The following is a 21452-nucleotide window of genomic DNA, read 5'->3' as shown; positions in this document are numbered from 1 at the left end:
TCAATACATCCCACACAGAACCCAACAGTTGTATTTCTATGTCTTTCTTGCAGCTGCTTGATCCAAATACCAAAGATCTACTGGTATTTAGAATATTGATAAATGTAAGAAAGACTCATGGCTGGAACAAGAGTTGCACAACATACAGTAACTCTAAAGCTGTCGGATTTACCTGAAACATCTTAGCTGCCGTGCTAACATCTTTTAGATCCATGCTGTCAGACCGACGCCCTACAGAGCTGCATCAGTGCCGTGTACGACGGCGTTAGCGAGGCCAGTCCAGCCCGGGCAGACCGGTTACAAATCAATTGTGTTTGCCTGGCGGAGCATGGAGGATGCTGCACAGTGATTGGATGGGGGAGTTATCTGACAGCGGTCTATTGTTGTGGGGGAGGCGGAGGGAGCTGGGGGTGGGAGACATACGTCAGCAGCAGAGAAAGCAGCTGGACATGCCGGTCTCTCTGTGAACTGGTTTGAGACGCACCGTCTTCAACACGACCTGTCCTACACGAGGGACGGGATGGACGTGATCGAGCGCGTAGGGAGATGAGTTTGCTTGTTTGCTGCTGTTTGTGTTTCCTTCTCTCTTTGCATTTACAGAGACATGTTTCCTACTTCATTTAAATAGGTTGTTTTCTGTGTCAGGGCCTCTACCTCCCCTCTGTCCTGAAGGAAAGCCTGATATTTCTTTTCGTGGTCGAGTCTCCCCTCATCTGTCCCCATTTAAACAGCCTCCCCCTCTTGTGTTTTCCCCAGCTGCTCTTTGCTTCAAAGGGTCTCTGTTGCTTCAGGAGACAAAAGTACTAATTGTAGGTTAACGTGTGTGTGTGTCTGTGTCTGTGTGTGTGCAGCAGCTCTCCTATTTTTTCACTTCCAAAGTGTTTTGTATGAATACTCATCTTTTTATGAACCCTATCTTACTGTGTGTCTCTGTGTGTGTTTGCCCTCAGCAGCGGAACCTGGAAGGCTACGTGGGTTTTGCCAATCTTCCCAACCAGGTGTATCGGAAGTCGGTCAAAAGAGGGTTTGAGTTCACTTTAATGGTTGTAGGTAAGTTGGAAAGTCCTTTGTGTGTGTGTGTGTGCATTTGCTTCTGTTCACAAGGTTGTAGCCAAACCCATGTCGACACACCTGCTCGCCTCCCTGCGACCATCCACCTGAGTGTGTTTTCATTTTTGTGCGACTGTGTCGTCACCGCAGTTCGAAAGGAGCTGAAGAATGTGTGGAATCCAGCTCACTCAGCTGCTTTGGAATACAAGAAGACATATTTTTCAAAGGTTTCTGCAGAGCCGTGGCGTTCGGTGGGACCCAGCCTTCAAGACATCGGCCTTGATCAGCCTCATGTGTGAATGTGGAATTATATTTAGTGAGAGCGGGAGTCAGTTTCCCAGAGGGCTTATTGCTGCAGCCCTCTGCACACACTTCAGTGTTTTGGGTGGTTGGATTTAAACGTGTGCTGCAGGATGTTAGTTCAAAGGGGAATGAGTCAGACCTGGTGGACAGAGGCATGGAGATGGATGGAGACCCCAAATTTGATGTGATTTAAGTGTTATGTATGGAGGTGGGGGCCAGCCAGCATCAATTGCCTTATGAATGAATGAATGAAATCTGATTCCAGGAATTCACCTGTTAAAGTCCGGCAACATCCTCATGAAAAATAGAAGCACTTATATTAGAAACTGTTGACCTGACAGTGATGTGTTAGCAGCCACACCGTTAACAGAGCTGTGTTCCACAGCAGGGTTTAGTCCTTACATAATTATAACCATCACTGGGATTTTCCAACTCCTGGAACTAAAAACACAGGATCCAATTTCTCTTCAGCCCTCAGTTGATATATTGATCAGTTCATTGTGTGAAAGGGATCTGTAATGGAAATTGAACAAATATAGATTGGACCCTGGAAGTCCTGCAGATTTCAGATGTCAGATATATCGAAATTTATCTTCTCACTCACAGATGGTGACATATTGATTTGATGACTATATTGACAAAAATTAAACTGGGGAAAGACCACTGTCAGGTAATTCTGCAGGTATTGGGGTATTGCACACATCTAGGCTTTGGCTGATGATTTAATAATTGTCAGCTAATCCCATGATTATGTGGTGTCACGTGGTCTCCAGCTTATCTCTTGAAGGTATTGATCTGTTAGAACGTGTGACTTACATTCAACACATGGTGCTGGTTTGGCTGTTTTTATTTGACTTCTATGGATTAGAATAAAAGTAGCGGCTATCAAAGATCTTTTAGACTTGCTTCTGGATGGTGTTGCTTCTGGAAACTAACAAAACTGTCAGCTAATTTCAAATTTAAGAATTCAGCATCTCTGTTTTACTGTCACACATTTTAGTTTTTGCGCATTTGAGTTTGAAGCACTTGCTCCTCTTTCTACATTATTAAATGATTGTAAAGGTTATTAATTCAACTCTGTTTGACTTGTAGTGACTCCAATCAGTATAGTGAGATGATAAAGAACAAACACAGAGATATGTCCATCCCTTTGTTCCGGTTTGTCCGGCTGGGTTTTATCCTCCTGTTTAGCAGTCTCTATGTTGAATTCAGCCTGGCTGAGAGAGCCAGAAAGACTCACAGTGAACTAGATCCTGTTTCAGGCCCTCACATATGGGCCCCTCTGCCTCTCTTCCCAGCTTCCTTGGCTCAGAGCCCTGCATGCCCCAGCTGATCCAAATTTCACACATAACGGATGTGAGGGGCATAGCAGCGCATTCAGCGAATGACACGGGATACGTACGGGGAAGAGGATCCGAGGGTGTGTGTGTGTGTGTGTGGGGGGGGGGGGTTCATCTGGAACCTTCATCTGGCTGAATGAAAGCTAGGATTCAGTGGACTGACTAATGAAGTCCATCAAACAGAAGAGCTATTGACAACAAAATAAGGACAGATTTAACAGAATCACAACCTTTCATATCAAAACTGCTGTACTTGGCCTCATAGTGAAAAGTGTAAAAGCTCTGCTGGAGTCAGAGGCCTGGTTCTGATCCTTCCAGCTTTGGAACAGAATGTTGATAGAGTATGAGAGGACTGGACCGATGCCGACAAGTAACTTGTTCAAATTCCAGCAGAGGTCCCAGGGAGGAGATGTCACGTCTGTCGCTGGCTCTTTAAAATGTTAACATAAGTCTAGGGATGCATTTGATGCCACGAGTCGACTGCTTCTGTTCCCATCAAGCACCAAATACAGTTCATAAGGCAACTGTGTGACAGAGACAGACAGAAAAGGTCAGACTGACTGAAAAATGAGCTCTAATTTGTCTCAAGGTGGTTTGTTTTAGATCCAGTTTTTAGTGGAATCCAGCTGTTTTTTTTTCTGCCTGAGAAACGACAGCAGTCTGTCTTTGAGTGACTTTTTTTCCAAACCCAAGTCTTCATGCTAGATATTGTCACAAGATATTACAATTCAGTGCTCTGTTGACTTCAGACACTAAGAGATTTTTTTGAGAAGAGGAAATTCAAAATGAAAGCAACTAACAGTTAACTGCAGCTGTAGAGGCTAACGGCTACTATATCCAGCTACAGAGGTGGATAAAGGTGAGGAGGTGAATACTGGCATGATATTATCACAAAAAGAACTCTTTAAAATGTTAACATAAGTCTAGGGATGCATTTGATGCCACAAGTCGACTGCTTCTGTTCCCACCAAGCACCAAATACAGTTCATATTATTTACACTCCAATCACAAAAAGAACTCAATTTCTTTTGTAATTTGACTTGGAATACACAAAGTCTTCCCTCAAGCGTGTAGATGAAAATATTTTTGACATAAATGGGGCAGACAAATTATTTTCCTTTATTTCATAGAGCAACAGATGTTGACATTGTGGGTATAAAGCTGATATCTGGTGAGCGCCCAATGCAGTTACATTTTCCATTTGGTGAGTCAGTTTTGGAAGGCTGTCCGCCTCAGTGATGGGTACCCTCGTACCAAAGTGGTTACAGCAGACAAACATGCTAAGTCCTGTGTTGTCATCATGTCATAGTTTAGAAGAAGAAGTATACTTTATTGATCCCCGCAAGGGGAAATGACAAAGTTTAATACAAATGTGGGACTTAATGGTGCATTCATGTGCATCTCCAAGACTTTGTAATCAACAACATTTTGTATACCAAAACGATGGAGCCATTTGATGTTTTGGACTTGAAGTATCTGTGAATTGCATGAGCCTCTACTGTTCATCTGCAGACATAACTGTTTATTTAAATCCTCAATTAGAGTTCATCATCATTATTTCAGTCAAGAAGATGAGTTGCACTTGGTACCCTCTGCCAATACTTAACTGATGATTAAGCACTTCATGAAAGTAGTGCAAGGGGCTGCATTGGTGGGAACATGTAACAGCAAGTTATGAAGGTCATGAGATAGCCTTTGAATACTGAGATAAATGGTAGAAAGCCTGTTTTCATGCATCTACCAAAGCTGAGCCAAGTGTTGTGATTGCAAACTGTTCTTCTGGTGAGTTTGTCTTTCTCTCGCTCTTTCTGACCACCTCTTTTGTATTTTCTGTCACAATCCGCCTCTTTCTGAGGAGGAAAAATCTGCTTCCTGCCTCTTTGTCCAGCTGGCAGATTGAATAGAAACTCCTGGAAAGATTAGCGAGATCCAGCGCCAGTACAGAGAGCTGAACAGAGCAGAGAGTCGGGGCAGAACTGAAGGGATCTGGAATGAGAGGGGAAGCGAGGCCTGCTGGCTTCATGCTGCTCCTGGTGTGGATCAAGGCTGCTTCCAAACAGCCCTGTAGCCTCTACGTTCCCAAAGTAGGAGAGGAGCACAAAGGAGGACTTTGTAAGCTAGAGCTTTAAGTTGCAAGTGGCCCATTGCATTGTTATTGAACTGGTGTGTGTTCTATAACAGCTTGATTTGACTTCAAGATCAACAATCAATCGTTGTTTAGCTGCTGCGACCCCCAGAAGCTGGTGTGACTTCAAGATCAACAAGCGCACTTCCGTGTATTAAAGAAACACTTAAAAGCACTTTAAGCAATATATAAGGGTGTGGGAAAAGGTAATACAGATATAAGGTGATTTAATATCAGTATGGGAGGGTTCATAAATGTTTAAATTACCATAAATGATAAAATAGTTCTTCGCTATAATAATATATATTATATAATATATATCTAATATATAATATATTATATATATATATATATATATATATATATATATATATAATATAGTAATATATAATATATATCGCAAAATGTTGTTTTTTCCTGGAATGCATTAACCGCGAGTACTGAGGGATTACTGTAAATACATTCTTTGTGTCACTTGCATATCAAACAATTTAGATCGATTAAAGCTGCAGTTTAAAAAAAGGACTTGCACCATAAGTGAATCAGTAATTCTGCAAAGTCTCACAATGTCTTACATTCTCTAACAAGCACTCCAAAAACTCATAAAATGAGGAAAAGCTACACACCCACATTTTTGTAGCTGAGTCAAGCAGAATGCTTTTAGTTATACTGGTGGAGCTGCACATCAGTCTGTTGGATAGGATCAAGTCTGTTGAGTTGTATAAAACAGACGTCTTTAAAGTAATCACTGATTTGTAAGTTCACATCTACATAAATCAATGTCTTCTCCGTAGAATTGATGCACACACTTTTACAAAACCAAAAGCCTTGTTGTGACATCTTTCTGTGGTGTGGCTGCTTCACTATGCTGAAATGACAAACTAGATAGAATGAATATTTCCTTTTTGTGTTCTGTTTTCATTGCTTTGATGATGTCTCTGGTTTAGATAGTGTTTGAGTGCCCTCATTAATGAGTAAAGTCCAGTGAATGAAGCCCAGTGTCAACTGGATGAGCTTGAATCTCTTTACAGCCCAGTAGTAGTCTAGTCTGTCCATTAAATCACTATCTGCTGATCCGTGTGTGATTGTAAGGCTGGCTGCTTGTGTGTGTGATTGTCTATCCTGTTAGCTAATCTTGCATGTGTGTGTGTTGCTACGTTGAGCAGTGTGTCTGTGCAGATAAGACTTAGGCTTAAGACTGACCGCCTTGCCAACTGACCTTGCAGAAGAGGGAGAGTGAAGGAAGGCTTTGGTCTCAATAATCTCATGGCTTAACCAGATGCGTTAATATACACCAATGACACACATTGTGTCACGTTCACACACACACACACACATTGTATCAGTGCTTTCTCAGTGAGAGTGAAACTTCATTCTTTAGTTCCATACCTTCTACTTAAGCACTCGACGTATGACTCGCTGAGAATGATGGGTTTCAACCCATTTTCTATCACTGTTTCACAACTGTAACAATGAAAACAAACTGTTAGCATGATTAACACTGCTTTCCAAGCAATACAAACCAAGTTTTTGTTTCCTTGTGGTCCCAAACAACACCCCAATGGACCATCTGGGATGGTTGAAGCAGAAAAGTGTGGTTTTTGAAGAAGCCACAGAAATGTGTGATTTTTGGGATAGCAGCTTTTATTTTCTTGAACGCCTGCAGTTGCCTGAGAGGATTTTGACTTCAAGCCTAACCCACATAGTGAAGCTTTTATTGTGAAATAACTTCACCGTGTTTTAATCTCAGGAAAAAATCCATTTTAAATCAATAAGTTTTAAGATGTGATGATGGGTTTTCATTTTTTCGTAAAGTTTAAAACCAGTCATCAATGTTTGCCTAGTGTTCTTTGGCTAACATAGGCAGGGTGGGGTTCAGGGGCTGGGAAGGGGAGTGGCATTCTGAACCAGATGTCCAATGAAAATGAAACTTTATTTAGTCAAACATTGATTCTGTTAACATTAGTAATGTTGTTTCAGTAACATGAGTTGACAGACGTCTCTGATTGTTGTGTGTTCATAGATACTTGTCTTGTTTATAGCTTTTGATTTCTTTAGTCATCTTTTATGAGGTTTCACCCCAGAGCCAAACTATCCAGAAGTTTTCTCTTTTTCCAAATAAACTGATCCATTGATTAAAACCAGTAAAGAGACCGGATAAAGGAGTTTCTCTCCAGTGTTCTTCAGGAAACAGGCTGTTAGCTGTTACTCAATTAAACTCAGAAGACTTCAAAACCTGATGTCCAATGACTAAAAACTTTCATTCAGTTGAACAATCTAAATTTCTTGTAAATGATCAGAAAAGCCGAGGCAGGCAGACACCTCTAGTGTTTCACGATCCGGCCATCTGGCCGACAGCCACCGCTTATGGAAAGTGTACTGTTGATTCTAACAGGTGGAATAACACAGCCGTAATGTTAGCATAGCTGGAAACAGAGATTTAAGCAGTGAGGCTCCTAATTCCAAATTCTGATTGGTCCAAAGGGATTTCATGCTATTCACTTCCAATACACCTCTATTTGAAGATTTGAATGCTATTTGATGTTCATTGATGCAGATTGGCATTGTCAACTGAAAATTCAGTTTTCAGATGAGCATAATGAAAAATAAGTCTAGCCCTTATTTTTCTTTGTGGGAACCCCAAACTGTCTGTCAGGTGCGGAGGAGCTTAATGTTATGTTGTCGCAGTAAAAACACAGGTGCACTTGGTAACAGTAATATTGGTTGCATTCCTTTGACATATGTCAGCTCCGTTGGAGTTCTCCTGAGTTTACTGGCTCAAAACCATGTTCCTCTGGGATAGTCCAATGGAACAGAGCCATCCTTCACGTTATTAGTTTCACCTGTGCTTTTCCTGCTGTGACAAGTCGAATGTCTGCTGGGAAAAGACCTGTTAAAGAACCGTTATACTGACATATTAGACTGAAGATTAGTCCCTGGACCCAGTTAACCTTTTTGACAGCCTGGAAAGTTTCTTACCTATGTTTTGTTTGTCCTTAAAAATCTTCCATTACATGGTGCATATAAAGCAGGAGATTAGGCCTGTGCCATCTATAGACCTTGTTCACACATCAACCTCTCATTCTTTCCCCTATTTCCCATCTCAATGTCCTACCTAATAAAAACACTCTGTTTTTTTCACAACTGCTGGTTGTGGTCAGTGTGCATATTGACTGAAAACTATACAAGCATTCAGAAGAGTCTTTTGCAGACTGTCTCACCTCACAGTTATGTATGTATCCTCGTAAGCCCAGTGTCAAAGTGAACCAGCACAACATCTCAACAGACTTAAAGTCCCAGGAGATCCCTGGTGAAGCACAAGGAAGTAATTTGAAGACAAATGGACTTTCCCAAACCACTGGGGCTCAGCAGGAAATTGGGCTATTAATCTGTTATGCTTTATGTTCAGTTTATTGTGTCCACATTGTCACATTGCAAATCTAATGGAAACTCCCTAAGGTAGCCATATTTGTGAGGTTGAAGTTGGGTTATCATTTTCTTTATCAAATACATTCTTAACGAGTCTGAATCATGTTGGTTTTTATTTATTATTCTTTGTCTGTTAAAGGACACAGAAGCCTGCTGTCTGAGAGATCTGAGCTCTTAAAATATCTTGTGTGGTGCAGGAAAACATACAAAATGACATAATAATATGTGGTTGAGTATTTTCCTTTCTGACGCCTAAGAGCTGTGATCAGAATTTGGTGAGCGCCATCATTATTACTGCACTGCAGCCTGCTGACAAACCTGCACAAAGTCTCCTCAGTGCCTCTGGGCCCAACGCCCAGCCAGACTACCCTGTCACTGTGTTCACTTGTCTGTGGATGGGGTTGTGCACATGTGCATGTTCATGCATGCTTAAACCACTGCAGGCGAGTCAGTCTATCCCTGGTTTTTACTCATTCTTTCTCTGCTCTGCTCCCGTTGTGTGCATCTCTATTTTGAGAGGCACATGTCTTGCTGTGACCTCACACGTGCATAAGTCTGTCAGATTGAGCCTCCCTCTCGGCGGAATGCAGCATTCACTCTCTAATTTTGAAGAAATCCAAGGTAAAGTGGGTTTTATCCCTCCAAAGCTCCTGTATCCATGCGCTTTGGACCACCACAGTCAAATGGCGTGCTGAGGCAGTTTAGGTTGCATTGTGATGCTTCCACTGTCTCTGCTGGACTTGCAGATCTTTATCTGTGCCAAAACACTGACCTTTGAACCCCTGGGGTTAGCGAGTCCCATTTAGCTGCAACAATGGAGAATTATCTTACCCAACGGTCTGGTGCTCAGCAAATACAACCCCTCTGGCACTCACTGCTTGTGTTTGACTTCCATTCTCTCCCCCACCTCTCTGCTCCCCAGATGTCTTCTGTCACATATCCTGGTTCTGGCCTCACACAAGCTTGTTAAAGGTGTATGGGTGTTTGTGTTAGGTGTTGGTTAGTAGGGTTGTTGGGACGTGAGGGAGGCCAGCTCTTGCCGCAGGCTGAGAAAGAGGGAGACATGGAATGAGAGGAAAAGGCAGGAATGTCAGGCATCCCATGGGAACCTCAGTGTGACCATTTGTGTGTTTATTTTGTTCTGTTTCTCATGGTCTGGCTTGCTACAGTTCCTTCAACATGTTCATTTTTCACTAGACATCATGCAAAGTGCTGTTGGATGTCAGAGTAAACATCAATCTTGTCCGACGGTTGCGCTGTCTATTAACTTCATCTATCTAGGAACTCTTGTTCTGACAAGGAACTGTTGTATTAAAACTCTAGGAACAAATTAGAGACTTTCATTCCCTCAATTAGCTTAACATTTGACCAGTTGCATTTTTCATATTGTATTGAAATACTGATATTAGAGACTTGACAGCAGTATGTTGTGTTACTGAATGGTATTTCAAATTACTCATTATTCCACTGCATAGTGATCGTTTTTATAGAGATTACAGTAATAAGAAAAAGAGGAGTCATTTATGCTTTCAGTAATATCTGCTCAGATAACAGCAGAAACATGATGGCATGTGGCAAGAGAGGAAACCAGAAACAAATGTCATGATCAGTTTTCTATAAAACTGTCATTATCTGACTGTAATAGTGTCTGACATGGAGGATTGTACATTGCTGGGAGATTATAGTGTTGCAAAATATATACTGTAACTGTAAAATGTCGATTTTCGGGTGATTTTACACTAATTACACTGGACCCCAAAGGAATATCTTTAATTTGTGCACAGTAAGATTAACATGCACAGTAAGATTGCATACCAAGAATGAAGTAACAAACTTTGAGAAGGGACAGACAAGAGACATGGACCAATGTGGCCATGTGATTGGAGGCTGAGTGACCTAGAGATGGACTCATGGAGAGGTGGACTGATGTTTCGTTTAGAGGAAAAGAGACAGCAGAAAGGACCTGCCATCCCTCACCAGTGTTCAGGTCACTGATCTATTTACATCGAGCTGGCACAGAACTTTCACTTGTCCAGTGGAACCAATATTTAATTAAAGCTGAAGCGGGGGGGGGGGGCTAATTGGGACGGACCTGCCCTCTGGGCTTTTAGCCCACTGCAGTGACTGAGCGAAGCATCTGTAACGCTCTGGACACAACGTCAGAGAAACAAATCATTTGCAGCTACATTCCTCCACTTCAGTTGTACAATGAATACACAACTGTTCACAGCATTTAAATTAGTTAAGTGGTCCTTAATGTTTTTAACGTTGATCACAACTTTTTCATCTTTGAAGCCAGTTCTTAATAAAACTTGTGATGCCTCTTATCATGAGTAGAAAGTGATGCAGAGACCAGCCAAGAGCTCCTCATTGTCGTGTTTGTTTGAACTGTTTCACGAAGTTGGAACAGCCAGCGTGGTGTTTACCGAGCATCAACAGAGATGTTTAGTCAACAGGAAGTTTAGCTTAGCACCGTCTGCTTTTTGATGGGGACCCATGGTTGGCGGTGCGATGGTTGTTCTATGACCCCACCCCCACCCCATATCACATCTGGTTTACAGACAAGACTGGGCAAGAATAGTTTAGCAAACCACAGAGAGGCAGTCAGGTAGAGAAACTGAAAGCTTTGGCCCGTGTTTCCCTTCCCTGAAAGAACTCTAGGAGATTGCTTTTCCCACAGGTGAAGAAACCTGCTGTGGTTCACATAGAAGATACTTCGACCTGTCAGGAAGATATAAGGACACCCTCCAAGGGTGGATGGCAATCTATTCTAAAACAGGTGGTGCGACAGAAAAAGGTCAAATATGTGTCGATGTTTTACTTCATGTGAACCTCACAGTGACACCTTGATTGAGTGAATGTTTGTGAAAGCATATTTTAAACATAGCACTTGTTTGTTAAGAGAATAACGTGCATTTGGACTTTGTGTAGGATAGTATGAAAATTTGGTATCAGTTTTTACTTTGGTAGTGTCATCATGCACTTCAGCGTTAGACCTATACTATAATTTGATAAAGAAAAGCCAATCTAAAACACATTTGTACTGGATGTGTTTTTTTCTTTATTTTAAAGTAAGTTATTACAAAGAAAGTATCGTAATGTTTTTCCTTTGGGCCGAGTGCTCTGGACAGTCTACTGTATATCAGTAGCTGTATGTCCAATGAAGAATCGTCAGTGTCTTTTAGCTTATTGTAGGTTTTTACTGCCCTAAACTTTACATCTTCATCTGCTTGTCACCAGCAGTTTTCTAAACCCAGTTTGCTCTTCCTACCCATCAACAAAATAACACCAGAAAAATGACTGAATACCTGGTACACAGAGTGGAGTATTTAGCAAATGAAAAAGTAGATCTCTCTCTCTCATGAACAGGAAAGAGTCAATACATCCATATTGTTAATGTTTGTGTATTAACTTCATGAGGTTTTTTAATGTCATCTCTATTGTGTGGTCTACCACCATAATCTATCTACATTATTTTGTCTCCTTCAACACCATGTACTAGAATTTTAGGTGCATCCATCATTAATATCAAAAGGAAGTCAGCATTGCCTTCCTAACCCAATCCAATGATTAGCCATGTAGCTAGCTTCCTTAGGTCAGCTGTTATTATTCTGTCCTGTTCACCTAAGAGACTAAATGGCCAGATGTTTTTTTTCATGAACCCATTAGAGCAGGACTCGTATTTCAGTGAAGGCTTCCCCGACTGAAGACAATTCAGCTGGCCAAAGTTGAACTATGAAGTGGTTTTTCTACTTGTCCCGGTGAATCCATGGAATTAGCAATCCAGTTGTACTTTACAGTAATTTTCCGTGGACAATCCATCTGCAGGCTCCATGTCAATCTGGCCATAGTTGGTTTAGACTTTTCAATTAGTTTGCTGGCTTGTCTTCAGTTTGTGTCAGGAGCGACACTGACCTACCAACAGAGCAGGAGCTAACAGCAGAAGCAAATTAATGGTATACATGGCCACATACTCACCTCCCTTCAATGTTTAGATAGCCATCCTTCTGCAGGGCTGCCAGCATTTTACCCATCACAGGAGGAAGAGGAGGCTTTTGTGTGTCTGCACTCTCTCATCGTAAAACGTTCTTTGTTCATTCGTATGTGTGCTTGAACTCTAACTCCAAACAGTCCGTCAAACTGGTGAGTTGGCCGTCATCTAGCTGTGGAAGCTGCAGGAGACACTGGCCCATGTGTGTTCATAACTCACACAGGGACAGAAGATGGTCCCAAACTGAGCAAACACACACTGGGGGCAGATCAAAAGGTTAAGAAGGGTAAAGACTGGAATCTGCTGGGGCTTCACACCACACTGACATTCACTGATGAAGTACACAGATGTCCCATGGAAAGAATTAATGAAACCATTCTGCATGCAGATGTGCACCATCAGCAGATGGTTTGATGTGGACAGTGTAAGTGAATATAATGTATAGAGATGTCCATTGCCAATCTGGTCTTACTTTAGTGAGAGTCAATAGTTAGATAAAGCTAAAAAATTCCATCCTTTCTTACCGCACTCTGCTGTGTTTAATCCACTTTGACATATGAGTGGTGCACCAAAGCACTTATGTGTTTCATTGCATGTAAAAATATAAATCATAGCATGATTCATTTGGCTGCACTTTTGGACAACTCTTGCTCTGTGAGAACTGTTAAGCCCAGACAATCACATAGGTGTTACCAGTATCACCCCCTACTCAGCATAGAGTACAAAACATTCAAGAATTATCCTCTCATTATTAGCTGGTCTGTCTCTGCTTGAAATGGTATCATTAGCCATATTAAACAGTGCTACATCATATCACAGGTTACTATTGATGGCCAACTGTAGGCTATTGATTAGTAAATGGAATAACATGTCATACATGGTCTTTAGGGGTATTAGAAAGTGTGCATCTCAAAATTAGATTCTTCAATTTGCTTGTTTTTACATGTGCTGGTGCATTTGTACACAATCATGTCTAGACGCATGGTTTAGCCTGCTGAAAAGCAGTTGAAGAAAAGTGGAAGAGTGGATCAATAATCTAAATTATTTCCATAGACTGTTTTTTGACAGCAACAAGAACTCAGATTGTCTTGGCTCTTCTCTAGCCACATCGTATATCACCCATCCCTGTTCAGCAAAGGGTTTTATTACAGCTAATGCTCCGGAAGTTTGCCTTGGCACCAGCTAACTAGTATGTGCATACCAAATCATGGACTGTGTGGACCAGTGAGTAGTTAGTCCTCCAATAACATTGTAGAACAATTCACATGAAATATCTAAATGAGAGAATTTGTTTCCACAGAGACGGGTGTTTTTGATTTAAAGATCAGCAGTGACACAGAGTGGATAGATGTCTCTCGTGCTTCAGAGTGCCTTCAGATGCACCAGTGTCACACACTTGTGTTGAAAAACAACACAAAGTGTATTTTGCACAGTACATAGCCCCTCAGACTCGACCCCCACCATTGTTGTTTGGTCTCAAATTGCCAAGTCAGCCTCATCTTCAGATTTCCAAAAGGCTGAAAAGCAGCGTGATGTTGCAGTGGAAGTCAAAGGTCTTGCTGGGACAAGACGCTGCTCTTCCCTCATCCCAAATGATCCTCTAGCGCTGTTCAGGAGGCACGAGCCAGATGCTCGGCCGTTAATCACATCAGTGTGTGTGTGCAGCGTGTGTGTTTGGACTGGCTGGGCTTTTTGTAAAGTAAATGTTAACTGTGTGTTTGTGCGAGTGCTGCCTCCAACATGGGTCCAAGAGCAAAGATTGGAAAGTTGGCAAAGAGACAAATGAAATAAGATTTATATATATATATATATAAATGCTAAGAAAGCATTTAGTGAAAGGAATGTAGGAAAGGGGGATGAATAGAAACGGTGAAAGAGAGTCAGCAGGAGGTGAAGAATTGTTTGTCCGCTGTCTCAAACTGGTTCTTGCTAGCAGCTGGGTTCTTGAACTTTTCCTTTGTTTACGATGGATGAATCTACCGTGTGTGTGTGTGTGTGTGTGTGTGTGTGTGTGTGTGTGTGTGTGTGTGTGTGTGTGTGTGAGATAACAAAGAGATAACAGTTAGTTGTTTGTTTGTTTCCTCAGGTGAATCTGGCCTTGGTAAATCGACACTCATCAACTCTCTGTTCCTGACTGACTTGTACTCTAAAGACTACCCTGGACCTTCTCAGCGCATCAAGAAGACTGTACAGGTATTTAAGCTCCACCAGCAACCTCATTTACTCAAAAAATGTCTCACACAACTTTCTACATGCAACTCTCCTGAAGTGTTGACTTTTACTACTGAGTGTTTCATTTTGTGTTCATTTATTTGATGGTCACAGTTTGATTTCTCTGACTATAACATGTCTCAGAGGGTTTCTGTGGGAATACTCAAAAGTTGTTCCATGGTTTTTACACACATTATCTGCTGCAGAGGTGCTTTTGATATGGTGGGAATTTGGAGCTTTCTATTACTGTGTTATTATTTGAAAGTTCCCCTTCTGATTTATGAAATTCCCAAAAAATTGCAGTTAACTGTTACGACTTGGGTAAATGCGTGTCTTCAGTCATCCTGTATCTTATGTGTGTTGAGTGTATTTCATGTCTGACGTGTCAGTTAAATGTTCAGACGTTACACCAGACACATTAAGACGGTAATCCCCCCCACTTCCCACATTCCTCCAGATAAATGCTCCAGCAGCGGCTGCAATAATAGAGTGTAAAGAAAACACAGCACATGCAGGTTTGAGTAGCTCAGTATTTAGAGATGTGATGTGTAGTGATGACCTCACGATAAATCAAATGGATCTGGAGCTCGTTTAGAACTGGACAGTAACCAGCAGAGCCAGGGTCAACCTGAGCTTTGGCAGTGATTAGAATGGAACCATTCATCTGTATTAAAGTATGAAAAACATCCATTATTGATGGGATCCTGCAGAACTGATGGTTGGAATCTGACTTCCCGAAACAATGAACATTAGAGGTTTTTTTTACCTAATCTGTCCAAAGATTTATTTCTTAACCAAACTGTACTAGAGTCCAGATTGCTGTCATTACGAATAAAACGGACCGAGTCAGTGTATCCAAAGCTGTTTAAATCAATCCGCTGGACTTTCAGAGCGTTTCTTGAAGACGTTTCGCCTCTCATCCAAGAGGCTGGATATGACCTGGATAACTGAGAACCTACACAGATGACTGAGTCAGCGCTTTCCCTTCCTAACATATAGTTTTATTGTTAAGACCAGCTCGCTTTTGTGAACTGTGTGATGGGATGTAAAACTGAGGTGTTTATCATGTTTTTATTTGTTGTTCATAAGGGTGAAATTCTCAATATTTTCATTTTTTGCTATCACGTGTTCTCTCAAAAGGACCTCTGTTTCCACATCTCTCTTTTTGGTTAAAAACAAAAACTGCTCACCCACCATTTAACCTGCTGTCATTCCCAACCTCACCACAGTCAGGGAAAATTGCCAGAAATATACAAACATGTGAGTGTCATGCATTCCTAGATATTTGGTGTGGGTTCTCTGTGCGAGGGAGACGGAGGACTCTTCAGAAGACACTCTGGGCTCAAGAGGCTGAAGATAACAGAAGGTCATGAGTCACATTTGAGAGGTGAAAATGTCAGACAAGCTATCTGTGACCAGCCTGTCTCCATCATATACATATCACCAGGTCTAAACATTAGGAAATATTTCCTCTATCTCTGTGGAGACAAAACAATAGAACACAATCTACATAACTGAGTTATGACCCAACGATGAGCTCTGGTGATGTTGGGTGCTACCTGTTCTTCACTCACTTTCACTCTACGGTACAAACTCAACTTAACGGCCAGTTGCCAATGAATGAGTGACTTTAAATATGTTCCATCATTTATAGTAACAAGTATGTGTGGCATTTTAGAAACATTCACTTTCAGGAGAAATTGTTGCCGATTGCTGCTTCTTCTCAGAAATATCACCAGGCTTCAAACCACAATGGATGAGTGATTTCCTGTGTTGCTGTCAAGGAGAGTGAAAGTCTGGAGTGCAGTGGGAGACAGGAGAGTAGGAGCAAGAGATGGAGAAGAAGCGAACAAAGGAGTATTTTTAAAACAGCAGAGTGAAATAGAAGGATTGTGGAACTTGGAGGGAAACGTCTTGGCCACAGGACCTGGTTTTGTCCTTTTATGGTCATGACAAACTGAGGAGGAGAGGGAGGAAGGCTGCTTCTGGATCTGCAGTGGAGGGAAGATGAGGAACGTGTTTGGAAAAGAGAACGAGGGAGGAAAGTCAATAAAGTGTGGATGGAGGGATGCAGTTGGCAGAAAGAGGGACTGAAGGTGTGATGGGGGGGTAAAGGAGGAGTAGGGGGAGAACGGGAAAGGACAGAGGCAGTGAAGGGTGAGAGAGAGGCGATGGGGAGAAAAACAGGGAAGTGGGTGAGAGCCCCCCCGAGGGGGGTCGGTTATAGGGCAAGAATTTTCCCAAGAAATAGAACGCACACACATGCATACACATACATACACACAGGCACACACAACCCCACGCTGCTAAAAAGCTGAAAAATCCTCCTCTCCTTACTTAATTAATGAATTATTTGTATAATCCAGAAAGATGCTTCCAGTAAAACACACACACACACACACACACACAGACACACACACACACACACACACACACACACACACTTTTAATCACTACACAGCAGGACTTTCATTCCACTTGTGCCGCACGCTGTCATCTGCACATCAGCTAAAACAAGCATCACCCACTCGTCCACTCACAGCGACTCTTCCCAGCTGTTCTGTTCGCCGCTCAACCGGCCAGAAGTGTTCCTGCGGAGGAGGATGGAGCCCTTGTTGATTCAGACCCGGCTTCTGTTTGTTTGGTTTCATGAGTAAAAGCATTCAGACTGTTTCTACCATAATCCATGGTAAACATTGGTTTCTTTACATCAGGGAAGCTGAAAATTAGAAATTGCCATAACCTTCAACACCATTAGATTCCAGTAAAACCGTTCCACATTCAAGTTTTCAACACCAGTGTTAAAAACTAGAGTTTAGTAGCATTAAATATTTGTTTTATTGACACTTAGTTGAGCTGAAATGAATGAATGCTTTTGATCATCATCTGTAAGCCAAGCTTTCCAGGGTTTTGGGTTGGCTCTCTTCTTTGTCATTCTTCCTGACACATGTCTGTGGCAGCGGAGTATTAAATGTCTCAATGCTGTTATGGAACAGACTCAAGGAAACAGCATTCCTGTTCCATTCATCGCTGAAGGCCATGAGATTTCAAACAATGAAGCTTAAATTGATCCTGATTTCCATCAGAACTTGTTGGGATTTTCAGTTTTCTACAGCTGCTTGTGTTTTACAACCAATTATTAAAGCAGGTCTTGCTCTGTGCAGTCAAACGTCCGTGTTGGCTCAGTGGTCCCTCTTATCTGTGAGGCTTTCCTGACCCGAGCCCCACTCCTCCACACAGATTCATGGAAATCAGTTCAGGAGTTCTTGTGTAATCAGAAAAAGCTATTGAAAAGCCTCCCAAAAGGTGAAAAATAAACCCTAAAAATGTAGTTGTAAGGTTTTCATCATCCTTTAAATGTATGCATGATTTGTTATTAGTCATAAATTTTCCCAGAAGATCATTTCATACTAATTTTGTTCTCCTGGGCAGTGAAATTGCATTTTTTTCCACCATCATTTTGGGATTTTTTTTTTAACGCAGCATCGTTGCGCTCACGCCTCTGATGGTGAAAACGCATCAGGTGATGTTTCTATAACTCCCCATGACAGCAGCTCCTCTACCGTCCTAAACATTCTACTCACAGAGATAAATTCACTCTGTTTCCGCAAGACTGAAAACATCCCTTCCGGTCTGCTGCTCACGTCGAACCTCACGTGAACCCCTAAAACACAACGTGGGCACACATCTCAGCTGAACGTAGCAGTTAGTGTGTGGAAGTGTGTTTGCGTCGGGCGCTGTGGTCTGAGGCTGAGGGGGGAGAGACTGGGTCAGAGTATTTATATTCCAGAACGGCCTCTCCAGCTTTGTCGCTCCCTCACATTCCCCTAGATCAGATTTCTTTTAAATGATGGTGTTGAGACTGACAGCATTTTTGAGGTTCTCTCCCGATCTGTTTTTCTTCACAGCATCGGTGGAAATAAGCAGCGTTGGTTCTGAGATGGCGGCCGCGCCACGCACAAACACTTACTGTACATACACACATTTGAACACACCTGCTGGAGTCACAGTAAAGCTGAGATATGTCATATGACTGCGGTCGCGTATGATGCGTCCACTCAGCTGTAGAGTCAGACAGATCATCTGAAGGTTTGTGGAAGCTGAAGAATGTTTGTTCGGGCGACGGGGCTGTAGTTTAAGTTAGAGGGGCGATCCTAAAATAACTCGATGTCCTTGTGAAAGTATGCGGCGAAGCGAGGGAACAGCAGACGGACTCCGAGGAGGGATGGAACTGTGGGCGTGAATGTGAATATGTGACTGATGAGTGAAGTGGAATGGTTTCATTTGGCATCTTTTTTTGTAGTAGACTGAAGCCACACTCTTAACCCTATTTCCTTTACGATATGTGTGAGCTTGAATTACTCAAGCCTGATTTAGCTCAATGTGGCATTGTAGCGAGAGACAGATATAGTAAGAACGTTCTTGGTGACCTGGTAGGGTGATGGTAATCTATGACTGCACAGAGTACATGTTCTTCACCATTTTGTTATTTTCCGTAGTTCTTGAAAATATTTCATCCATTTTTGTTAAATATTCAACTAGACTTTGGAAGCTCAAACTGCAGCAAGTTTTAATCTTAATGGTGTATAAATTCAGGTAAACCTCGGTTTACGTCATTAATCGGTTCCAGGAGACGCAACATAAGACGAAAAACGACATCAGTAGAATTAACTAAAGGCAAGATACCTATTCCCAGTTCTGTAGTGAACTTTATTAATGAATGCATTTTCAATAATATTTTGTTAATATGAATCTATTTTAAGCTTAGAAACAATTAAATTTGATTTTTTAATACAGTACAGAAAAAAAAAACCTCGTTGTCTCGTCTAAAGCTGCTTCTTCCACTTTGCAGGTCATGGAGGTTGTTATGGGCTAATAACATGATATTATATGTTTATATTTATATTTATTGTATAGTAACATGACATTGTCTTTTGTAACAGTTAACTATTGATTTTGCGATTCCGATATCTGTGTCGGACAGATTAAAGTCTGAGTAAAATGACATTTTTTTAAAAATGGAGAATGACGTGACGTGACACGCTGTAAGCAGAGGTGTCCCTGTAAATGTGATGTTGTGCCTGATGGGTGGGGGCGCTCAAGACAGCATCTTAGATTTTCTGTTTGTTTTTAATTATTCATTTGATGTAATTAAATGAACCTATATGGTGCTTTATGTAGGTGCTTCATTGAGGTGTCCGCATCGCTCTATGCTGCGAGTCATTATTTTTGACCTCATTCATAGAATATTTACATGTGCAGGTCATAAAATGTCTGAATTCAGCATTGAAATGCTGGTAGGAACCAGTGGTCCATGTTGTGAGGAGGTGGTAGGCATCCAGAACATTAGATGGACGTAGTGTCAGTTTTCTCACAAACACCCAGCAGATCCTGGACAGGCTGCGTGGGTGCACCTACACTGTGATTATGTATTGTCAGTGACCTGTGTGGGAGGGGAAGGTGTCGTACAATTAAACATGGAAGTCGTTGTGTGGGTGCAGTGAGGATGCCAAGCTCTTCTCTGAATTGTGTTCACAGCGTGTTAAATCCACACTAATATCAGAACACTGCAGCAGCTAGGATTTGGATGGTGACCTGTGCACCACTAAATGATGTGAATGTCGGTGTTTCAGGTGGAGCAGTCCAAAGTGCTGATTAAGGAAGGAGGGGTTCAGCTGACCCTCACCATCGTCGATACACCGGGGTTTGGAGATGCGGTCGACAACAGCAACTGGTGAGGAGGGTTTCTGTTTCTTTTGCTACCGAAGGATCACATTTCACTCCTGTCTTGACTTCCTCCTCTCTCCTCTGCCTTACGTTCTCTCCGCCTTCCCAGCTGGCAGCCAGTCATCAACTACATTGACAGTAAGTGTGAGGACTTCCTGAACGCAGAGTCCAGGGTGAACCGCAGGTCCATGCCAGACAATAGAGTTCACTGCTGCCTGTACTTCATAGCGCCTTCAGGACACGGGTAGGTCTGCAGTGGAGATGAATCATAATGCGTGCTCTAAATGTAACACCAAACGGACATTCCTCTTACCAGTTGTGTGAAAAATACACACTTATGTACAGTATATGTTTTAACCACACTTTCAATTCCTATTGATGAATCCGTATAGTGATCCATATAGTGATCCGATCTCTGTAGTGGAGTCAACTGGACTCGTAGGAAAACCTTGAATTAAGATAACAATAACACATAGTTTGGGTGATTTAAAGCAGGGATCCCCAAACCATGGACAGGAACCGGTCCGTGGGTCAGTTGGTACTGGGTCGCACAAGGAATACAGAACTTACATTATTATCTGATTCTGAACGATGTTTTCTTTTGTCAAATGACCGGATTCTCTCCTCATCTGTCACTCTTGACGTCTGTCAAGATGCTTGCCTCGGTCACATGACTACCTTCTTAAAGGGGTCACTCCAGCTGCTAACACAGAGTGCATTACTGCTAAATTGAAACTCCCAAGTTATCCAAATGAACAAAAAACACAAGTTTTTGGAAAGTTTGTTTGTGCACGATAAAAGAGCCAATGAGGAAAGAAAAGAACCTAACCCGACTTCAAAGAAAAGGAAAGCTGAAAAATTCTAGTTTTATGCTGGTCATATCATTTTATTTTGTTGAATTCATCAGCCACACCTTAAAAAATGAAAATATAGTCTGACCTTAAACTGGTCTGGGATTTGGGGACCCCTGCTTTACACGACAGAATATTAATTTAGATTTTCCTGGGGTTTGTTTCTAATATTTGCTGTCCTGCCGAGCCGTCTTTTGTTCTCCAGCAGCTCCCAGAGGAACATGTGACTGTAGCTGCTGAATGCTCCACTATTTCCATCAGTTTGTCACGAACGTTGTCTGCTGTTTGGAGATGAGTGTACAGTCGTCCGTCAGAACTCCTTTAATATTTCTGTGAGATGCTGTAGCTGTTAGTGGTCACTATTCTGAATCCCACTTTGAATAAGCGGCAGTTGGAAAGTGGGAGGAAAGTGTTGTGGTGAAGAT

The 21452-nt window shown here is 41.9% G+C and overlaps 1 protein-coding gene across 4 annotated transcripts in view; it reads left to right on the top strand.

The window, feature by feature from the left end:
- Positions 1-21452, top strand: part of septin15 (septin 15) — a 37915-nt gene that overhangs the window by 2497 nt on the left and 13966 nt on the right. Inside the window, exons 1-5 of one of the 4 annotated variants that reach the window (XM_068312315.1) lie at positions 506-538; positions 954-1050; positions 14325-14431; positions 20083-20183; positions 20286-20420. In XM_068312315.1, the coding sequence (XP_068168416.1) occupies positions 521-538; positions 954-1050; positions 14325-14431; positions 20083-20183; positions 20286-20420 (458 nt within the window). In that variant the 5' untranslated portion in view covers positions 506-520. Of the gene's footprint in view, positions 1-505; positions 539-950; positions 1051-14324; positions 14432-20082; positions 20184-20285; positions 20421-21452 lie in introns of those variants that run through there. The other 3 variants (XM_068312314.1, XM_068312313.1, XM_068312312.1) reach the window with 3 other exon arrangements.

This window comes from Antennarius striatus, chromosome 4 (genome assembly GCF_040054535.1).
Source record: "Antennarius striatus isolate MH-2024 chromosome 4, ASM4005453v1, whole genome shotgun sequence".
In the NCBI taxonomy this organism is placed as follows: domain Eukaryota; kingdom Metazoa; phylum Chordata; class Actinopteri; order Lophiiformes; family Antennariidae; genus Antennarius; species Antennarius striatus.
This window is presented reverse-complemented; position numbering and strand designations above follow the sequence as displayed.